This window comes from Mesoplodon densirostris, chromosome 2 (genome assembly GCF_025265405.1).
Source record: "Mesoplodon densirostris isolate mMesDen1 chromosome 2, mMesDen1 primary haplotype, whole genome shotgun sequence".
NCBI lineage: Eukaryota > Metazoa > Chordata > Mammalia > Artiodactyla > Ziphiidae > Mesoplodon > Mesoplodon densirostris.
In genome coordinates, this window is record NC_082662.1 from 118999047 (window position 1) to 119008671 (window position 9625).

The 9625-nt window shown below is 57.2% G+C and overlaps 1 protein-coding gene across 1 annotated transcript; it reads right to left on the reverse strand.

The window, feature by feature from the left end:
• Positions 1-1927: 1927 nt before the first annotated feature.
• TAGLN2 (transgelin 2) lies at positions 1928-9625 on the reverse strand. Its single transcript, XM_060090794.1, has 5 exons — positions 9518-9625; positions 4177-4384; positions 3529-3703; positions 3097-3199; positions 1928-2790 (listed from the first exon to the last, which is right to left on the reverse strand). Exons 2-5 carry the CDS (start codon positions 4354-4356, stop codon positions 2649-2651), a joined length of 600 nt encoding a protein of 199 aa, XP_059946777.1. The 5' UTR covers positions 4357-4384; positions 9518-9625; the 3' UTR covers positions 1928-2648.

Below are 9625 nucleotides of genomic sequence, written 5' to 3' on the forward strand. Positions count from 1 at the left end.
CGCAGGGTATTAGGGAACACCAGTGTGGAAAGCCATGGGGAATGAGTTGCTAGGAGATGACAGGAGAAGGGGGTGCCACTCAGAGAAGCTTTTCCTTATATTCCCAGGCCTGGGACCCATTCTGGGCTCCAGGGCCTGATGGAGTGCCAGGAGAGATGAGAGGGGCCAAATTAGGGATAAAACTGTGATTTCAGATGGAACAAAATGCTGTAAAGCAAACAGAAAACAAAACGAAATGTTGAGGTGTCAATGGAGGCCATTTCCAGAAGGAAGGAGCTGCGACCTGGAGCGAAGTGGATTAAGGGGCGACGTGGAAGGGCCTCCCAGAGCTTGCTGGTGGGTGGTGGTTCCAGCCAGGAGGGAGGTGAGCCCCGTGGCTGAGCACCTCTCAAATCCAGTCCAGCTGGAGCAGCATAGGCTCAGCCGGCTCCCAGCCAGGATGACCTGGGTTCAAAACCCCTGTCCGCCCACTAAATCCTTATGTGCCTTTGGGTGAGTTTCTTGTCCTGGGACCCAGTATGCTCATCTGGGAACAAAATGAGGGAAATAATACAGTTATATCCACCTCGTGGACTAACATGGGAATCTGCTGGGAGAAGACAGTGGTTCTCAGTCTTGGCTCTGCGGTGTGCCAGTCCCAGAAAGTCGTGAGGCCTGTGACCCATAATTCATTAGAGCTATAGTTAAATCACAGAAGGGTGCAAATGTTTTTTTTTTTTGGTTTAAATATCAATGAATTCAATGTTGCCTCTGCGATGACATCACTCTTCCTCACTGGCATTCCACGGAGGCTTGGGAGATAACGGGGTGGAGTGACAGCTAATCCCCTGGGAATTTGCAAATAGGCTGCACCCTATCTTATCTGTGCCACAGCCCAAGGGAGCACAGCATGCAAGCAAATACCATCTCGCCCATGGCTGGAGCTCGGATAAGGTGGAGAGCCCCTGAGCTGATGGCTAATGTACAGCAGTGGCATGGGGCCTGGCACACAGTAGGTGCTTCTTGGCAGAGGGAACCACAGTGGGGTGGGAGAAAGGAGAATGGAAGCTCTCTTGTTATCCACCACTGCACAATTGGTCACCCTCAGGCACAATGCTGTGGCTTTCCCATCCTCAGGAAATAGAGATACACTGAAGTAGACATGGGGAGAGGGACAGTGGAGGCCAGGCTGGCTGACGCAGGTGGGAGCTGAAGTGGGGGACTGGCCCAGAGCCTCTAGGGAGACACAGGGTCTGATGGGAAAGCCGTAGGGTTGGAACTACATTCATGCCTGGGTCAGGGCTGGGAGCTCAGGACAACCTGACCCCAAAATTGATTATTGTGGTCCAAGGCCACCCGTCCAGAAGGAATGCTGCTAGGCTCACCAGCAAGCAGCTCACAAGTGCCTGGGATGATCAACAAGGCTTCCTGCCTCCAGCCACCACCACCAACTCCTTCCTGCTCACTCATCCCCCAGCTCACCAGATCCTCACCACCACAATGCCTACCCCTGGCCCCCAGACTGGTCTGGCCACCAGAGGCCACCTTGCATCAAGCCTGCCTGAGGGCCTCCCATCCAGACACCTGCCAGGACTCAGGACTGTGTGGACGGCCGGCCCCACCTTCCTGCAGTGGCTGAGAACTCTTCTGGCTGTGGGAAGGGCCCAGCCAGGAGCACCTGGGTAGGTGACGGCCCCCCTCCCTGTGGACCCTGGCCATGTATGCTGTCATCATGGCTTCTAGCCCGAGGGCAGCTGGGAGGGCCTGTCCCATCTCAACCCCACCCCTAAACCAAGTGAGAAAAAGAATGGGAAGGAAATGGATGATGGGGAGATGTTTGTAACCTTTCATTTCAAAGCCCTCTTCCCTGGAGCCAGTCACTGCCCTTCCCCCACATTCCTCCCTTCCCAACAGTGGACTCAGTGGCCCCAGACACAGCCCGAGTCCATCCAAAAAAAGACAGAGATTCTTTATTTAAATCAGCAAACTCAGATTCTTCAAGCCCCAGCCCATGGTGGGCAGCCTTCCCTCCCGAGTCCCCTCACTCCCACCCCTTAGCCACAGAGAGGGGAATGGAAAATGAGAAGCCAGAAGGCCTCTGCCAGGGCAGGCTGCCTCAGAAGTGTGGTGAGCGCAGTCCAGCTGGGGCTGGGGGGGCAGCCGCCACAGACCCCTCCCTATAAATTAAGTCCCTGCAGCCACAGCTGTGGGCGAGGCGTACTTGTGGGGAGAAGGCCATTAGGCAGCATCCCTGACTCCCAGCCAAGGAATGGATTAGGGCACAGGGCTCAGGGGAAGAGAGGCCAGAGAGAAAGAGAAGAGGTATGGTGGGGAGAGGGGGTGATGCCCCCCTAATTTTGGTCCCGGGCAAAAGAGGCCAGTTGGTCCAGTTTTGGTGGATTTAGAGAAGGGAATGTATTAGTAAGCACAGTGTGGAGGCCACCGTCAGGCACCCCCGGAGGAGACAGGTCAGGCCCCCACCCTGGCAGAGGGGAGCGTGAGAGCTCCAGGGGCTCTCAGGGAATGTCACTGCTAAAATATATATATACATATATATATATATATATATATATATATATATATATATATATATATATATATATACACATACATATATATATATATATATTAACCATTCACGGCAGGCAGGGGCAGGGCTGTTGGTGGGATCAGAGGATCTGGCGTGGCATCCCATAGCCGGTCATGCCTGCCTGAGATGCCCCGCGATTGGTCCCCATCTGTAACCCAATCACATTCTTGCCCTCCTGCAGCTGGTTGTCTGAGAAGTTCCGAGGGTTCTCCTTGGATTTCCTGCGTGGAAAGGGAGTGCTGGTTAGGAGGAGGGTGAAGGCTGTCCCAATAAATGTCCTCCATGGACACAGCACAGGCTTTCTTTGGCTTAAGTGCTGGTGCCAGCTCGGCCCTGGAGAGCCTTGAGCTCTCTGAAGCCACCCCCTCATATCTCCAAAGGGACTGTCCCTTGCCATCCTGGGAGACTCGTGAGGATTAAGTGAGACGAGGAATGTGAAAGTGCTTTGTAAAGGGCATTTCCGAGGGACAGGAGTGGGCAGGATCAACGCGCCAGCCCGGGGCCTGGGCTGCCCCAGCAGTACTCACTTGGGAAACCAGTTGGGATCTCCAGAGAAGAGCCCATTGTTCTGGGCTACCGCCAGCCCACCCAGGTTCATCAGTGTCCGCTGCACACAGGCCATGTTCTTTCCTGGGAAGAGGGAGGGGGTGTGTTGGCCTCAGTGGGTCTGGGGTCCTGCATGCCAGGCTTCCACCTCTATCACTAAGTCAGCAGGCCCAGCTTCCTAAGTCTTTTACTCTTGGTCTCCCTATCTTTCTCCAACCCAACCCCCAATATGGCCAACTCCTACACACACACACACACACACACACACACACACACTCTCTCTCTCTCTCTCTCTCTCTCTCTCTCTCTCTCTCTTTGTCCTCAGGTGTCGGAAACCTGCCCCTTTTCCCTGGTGGACATGGCCCAGCCCAGCCTCTGGTCTTCTGGATGACAGTGCCCTGGCCCTGACCCACCTTCCCATAGATCCACAGTCTGGAAGATGTCAGTGGTGTTGATGCCGTAGCGCTCGGCTGCTTGCAGGAACTGGGAGATCTGCTCCATCTGCTTGAAGGCCATGGTGGAGGCCTGGATCTTCTTCACTGGGGCCTGGCCCTCGGGGTACAGACCATTAATGAGCTCACACAGCACCTGGGTGAGGACAGTAGGTGTGCAGAAGTGAGGCCCTGCCTACCACAGATCAGAATGTACCACCCTCGGCGCTAGAGACAGTGAACCGCAGAGATGCCTCTCCTACCTGAAGACAGCTCTGACTCTACCTGGAGTGAGCATCAGGCTCCTTCCTGCCCAGCCCCCGCCTCTGAGCCCAGAGTGTAAACCGTGCTATTCCAGGATTACCAACTACAGCACACCTCCCCCAGCTCTTCCCTTAGAGCTCCTCTTCCTTCCGTCACACACGGCTTCCACTGCAGGGAGGCACGTTCACCCTCCCACTTCCCTCAGCAGGAGGGAGGAAGGCAGGGGGCCTCTGCACGATGAAGATGTCCCGGCTCAAGAAAAGCGGGGAGGGGGCTGCCCTCCGTTCTTCAGCTGAGAAAATCCCCGGTCCCTCAGACCCAGCCCTGCTCTCTTGGCACTTCTGGTCAGAGGCGCCCAGCTCTCACCGTGCCATCCTTGAGCCAGTTCTGAAAGTTCTCGCGCCCAGGCTGGGGCCGGCCCACATCCTTGCGGCACTGGGTGGTGATCCATTGGATCAGGATCTGCTCCAGGTCTGCATCATATTGTTTCTCAATCTTCTGCTGCACCTCCCGGCTCAGGCCGTAGGCAGGTCCTCTGTTGGCCATTCCAAAGGGTGGTGGTGTCTGGGGGAAGCTGGGGAGAGGATACATCCAGGCCTGTGATCAGCGCTCTGCAGCCTGTGGGGTGGGGGATTCTGACACACACCATATCCCCAGGGTGGGCCCCAGAGGTGAGGAGGTGAGAACAGCCACCAAATGAGGGAAGTCTCACCTTAACCCCTGGACATGGGCTAGAGTCTCAGTGCTCAGAACTCTAGGAGGTGTTAAGGCACCTCTGGGTTCTTCCACCCCTGTGACAGGTAGCCTGTCTACTCTACTGAGGCTTCCCATTAGATTTCATTTGAATGGTTCCACTGCTACAATGAAATATAAAACCCACTGGAATAGAAAATAGGGTAAATGAGGCCAGGATTGGGGGTTCAGTCCCTCATTTGGGGTGGTCAGTTTTAGCAAAGGCAAACTAGTCATTCTAACCCCAACCCTGCCTTTTCCAGTTCTGGGCAAGAGAATGATTTGGAAAGAATATGGAGGGTCTGGAGAAACCTATGTCAGGAGCTAGGGGACTGGACAGATCTACCCTTAATTAGCCACTGGATTTTAATTGAACACCCACTATTTGTGCTGGGGATTGTGGAAGAGACAGAAGTCCTTGGTCCTAAAGTTGCCCACAGTGCCATCAGAGAGACAAAGTGAGCACACATGAAAGGGCAAGAGTTGTACATGATGAATATTAAACTACATAGTCAGACCATATGTTATAGGAATTGAGAGAGGAGTATTGGCAGAAGCAGCCTGGAGGACTTCCTGGAAGAGGTAGGTCTGAGTAGGTCCTTAACAGATTTCACCAGGCAAAGGGGTTCCCATGAGAAACCAGGTAATACCTAATTCTACTTTCCTTTCTAGAAGCAGTGGTAGGCAGAATAATGGCCCCCCAAAGGTGTCTATGTCCTAATTCCCAGAACCTGGAAATGTTACCTGATATGGCAAAAGGGATTTTTGCAGATGTGATTGAATTACAGATCTTGAGATAGGGAGAGTACCCTGGGTCTCCGGGGGGGCCAATGTACTCACGACGAGGGTCCTTATGAGCGAAAGAGGAAGGCAGATGAGTCAGAGTGGGAGAAGTGAGAAGGAAGCCAAGGTTGGAGTGACGCAGGGTCATGAACCAAGCAATGCAGATGGCCTCCAGAAGCTGGGAAAGGCAAGGAATGGAATCTCCCCTAAGTCCCCCGGAAGGAATGCAAGCCCTGCCAACACCTTGATTTTAGCCAGTGAAACCTAGCTCTGCAATATATTATATGTGTGTTGATTTAAGTCACTCAGTTTGTGATAATTTGTTACAGCAGGAATAGGGCACTAATCCAGGAGCCTTGGGTGGCATTTTTAGGGAAACCCAGGAAGAGAGGGAGGGATGGGGTAATACACAGTGGGGTTTCTTTAACTTAGTTGGAGGACCTCAGTTAGGAAGAACTGGGTGGTTTCCTGACCACTGGCCTGGGTTGACAGCACCTCGCAGTGGGCAGTCTGTCCCCACCTGCCACCTCCCTGCCTAGGTCCCACACCCAGAGCCCTGTCCTAGGCATGCTACCCATGCCGAGGGGGAGCCAGGACCCCATTTCCTGCCCCCATCCCCTCCCCATGGGCTCTTCTTTCTGCTCTGAGATAGAGCTGGCTGACTGTACATAAAAGGGGATGCCCCAGGCCAGGCACCTCTGTTCAAGGAGAGGGAAGGGAAACACTGCCTCTCCCCACCTCTGGCCCGAGGCCAGGTCAGACTTAAGGGATGGAGTCACTCTGGCTCCCTGGGTCCCGTGCACAGCATGTAGAGCCACCCCAACACCCCCTCACTGTGCCTCGGGGCAGGCCACAGGGACAGCAGCTGCCTCAAACGCCCTCCCACCTCTCAGCCTCAGCAGAGCTGGGGCTCGGGCCAGTCCCCTCCCCCCCCACCTCAACATGGCTACTCCTTCCGACTGCAGCCTATTGGGCTGCACATTTCCGGCAGCGATCCTCCCCATATCAGTTATTGTTAAACCTCATTAAGACAACCCAGCCCCACTTCACCCAGCCCGGAAGCCCGGCCAGATAAATGTCAGTCTGGGCCCTGACCCACACCACCAGCCAGCACACACTCAGCAGGGGGAGAGCAGGCTGGTCGAGTGGAGAGAGGGAGACAAGACTCTCTCCCCTCAGCCCAGCCCCAGCTGCCCAGCCGAGAGCCACTCAGTCTCCGTAAGCCTGTGACCCCTGACGCACAGGGCCACGGCTGGGAGGCTCAGAAGGAAGGAGAGGGGGGCCAGAGGCTGCTGCCACCAGTAAGCCCCCTTTTCCCAGCCCAATGTTCAGACCTCACTTCTGGGAGCAGCTTCACTGTGGTCACCTGGGCCTCAGGGCTGTGTCTCCATGAAGCCAAGTGGCCTGAGGCCCAGGGATCACTATGGCCCAGGGAAAGAAAGGACAGGGGAATGATTAACCCAGACACCAGGGTTAGGAGGGGAGCGCAGGACGGAAGAGTGACCCCTTCAGTGTCACCTAGGGTGTGGACGGGCAGGACAGACTCAGCCTCCCAGACCCACCTCTGGGTGGGTGTTGGGGGCTCGCCTAAACTCTGGTGCCTGGGCGCATCTGGCAAGGTCACAGACTCCAGCTGCCGTGTCTCAGCTCCACTTGGTGGCCATTGCCCTAGATCCCGAGGTGCCAGAGCCATAAAGCAGAGCTCTGGGAGGAGGCAGGCCAGACGGGCCCAGCCTGCCCACGGCTGCTCTCCCCACCACCGCGAGCAGGCACACGCTGAGGGGCTGCGGCCGCTGGAACTGGAGTGGCCCACGCTAGTGACACTCAGGGGACCTACCCTGGCTCTCCCTTAAAGGAGGGAAGGTAGCCAGTTGCCTACTGCGGTGGGGAAAGGCTGTGTGGGAGATGCCCAGAGCTGGGGGTCCAAAGGGAAAACAACAGCTGCACAGCTTGGGGGGTGGATTGGCAGTGAGTAACCTAAACTCCAGAGCTGCCTACAGCGGTGGGAACAGCCCTCACTCCCACCCACAAGGTTACAACAGTTGGGAAAGGGGGAGGGGCCACAAAAGGCACTCCAGCCCTCAGCCCCACCCAGACCCTGGGCTGGAAGCTTACCTCACCCCACCGCCGACGCCAAAGAAAAAGCGGACATGGGGTGGGAGTAGGATTCCAGGGCTCCTGGCTGGGGTGTTGAACTGGAAAGACAAAGGGACTCTCCATTCATTGTGCAGAGAAGACACAGGGGAACTTCCCAATCCAGAATTGGCATTAAGACTATTTTGAAAAGGCGAAACAGGGATACTTGCCCCCAAAGTGAAGTGCCACAGGGAGCGGGGGTAATGGGAGACCTATGATTGAGGGGCCACCTTGGGGCAGCCCCCTTGGTATCAAGAGTCAGCGAGCAGAAGAGAAAGCTGAAGCTATACAAACAGGAAGCCACAAGGCTTGCGCAGGAGGAGGGGTATGGTGGGGGCCGTTGCCATGGCTTCTGTGTACCAAACACAGGAATGGGGCAGGGTGGGGGCACCAGGCAGAAACATCCACTCGGCGCAGGAGTGGCGGGGAGGCTCCGAGTGGGGGCGGGGCGGGGGCGGGGCGAGGGCGGGGAGCAGAAGTGGGATCCTTGGGAAAGGGGCCGCTTCACAGGTACAGACAGGTGCAAGGGATTCCTCGAGGAAGCAGCTGTGGAGGGTACGGAGGGCGTGCGGAGAAGGGAAATTACAAGTTTTGGGGTAGAGAAGTAGATTTAAGGAAATAGTTCAGGAGTAGAAGAAATGTCCTGGGAACAGAAGGTACATTCTGAGCTAGAGAGCCCCATAACAAAATCCTGGGCGGGAGAAGGGATGGGGGTGGGTGGGGGAGAAGGGATGGGGGTGGAGGAGAAGGGATGAGGGGTGGGGGAGAAGGGATGGGGGTGGGGAGAAGGGATTAGAGGCCAATCCCCAGAGAGCAAAAGAGGGACCCGGGGTGTGGAGTGGGGGGGTGGGGGGAGAACTGCACTTGGACAAAGACTTATTTGTTGATTCTGGAAGGGTAGGGCCCTGCCGACCCCACCCTATCTTGGCCTCCTCGGCAGTCTTCCCTGTGGACTAGGAAGGAGAAACTGGAAGTGGGGTTAAAGACGGGGAGCTGTCCCTCTGTCTGGTGCTCTGGAGTCAGAAAACTAGGAGAGCCACAGGTCTCCTCCTACAACGGATCCCTACACCAGTCCATCCTCACTTCTACCCCGTTTCTTTCAGCTCACAGACACCAAGGTGCCCCAGAACTTCACAGATACCGGCTCCAGGAGACTCCAGGAGACCTGCAGAGGGAGGGGGGCGGTGGGGGGAGGTGGCAGTCCATTTCCGGTCCTGCCGCCCCTCCCTCGCCACACCCTGGGCCGTTACTGGGATGAATCACCCACCGCCCGCCGCTGGGGTGACGCAGTGGTCTGGGCAGCCCGCCCGCCCGCGGCCACCACCGACTTTCCCAGCAGCAGGGGGCAAGGGGTGGGGGCATCGGCTCCCGTAGGGGCTGGAGGCCTGGAAAGCATCCATCCTCCCTCAACACCGCCTCCTACAGGCAGGGCTGCAGCCTCCCAGCTGCTTCAGGTCGGGGGGACTCTCCTGGAGGCGATTGGAGCTTCAACTCCCCGCCCGAACCCGGGAAGGCGAGGCCACTGCGGGACCCGCGCACGGAGCCCCCTCGCCCCAACCCGCGACGCCAAATCCCCAGAAAAACGAGCTACAGAAGAATGAACAGAAAGGTCGGCTTCGGGGACGCAGAGGGCAGGCAGCACCCACACGTGCTCCTGGAACTAGGAAGTGAAGTGTCGCTTCGGAAGCCCCGGCGGCGCCGAGCTGGCCAGGGTGGGCGCCGGGACCCTGTACGCTCCATCACTCAGGGCCAGCCAGCTAATCCCTGACGCCCCCCTTTCCCCACCCCAGCGAAGACCTGGCGGGCAGGAGCCGGCGGGCAGGACGCAGTCCCCGAGTCCCTGATCCGGACGGCCGGCCCCGTCTATGCACTCGCAACAGCGGCTGACCTCATTGCTCAACAATGCGGGGTCAGAGCCTGGGGACAGACCTGACAGCCCGGGGAGGGGCAGAGCAGTCAACGGACCCTTGCCTGTTAGCCCTTGATCACCAAGCTCACTGGAGCAAGTCGCAAGCTCTGGCTTCTAGCTTTCTAGAGACCCCTCCCTCCAGCTCACCGTTCACGCGGGCCGGAGAGTTGCGCACTCAAGGCGGGGTCTGCAGCGCGAGTGAAGCGCCGGGGCCGGGCCCAGCCGATGGTTCTCAGCCTGCTCCCGCCTCGGACG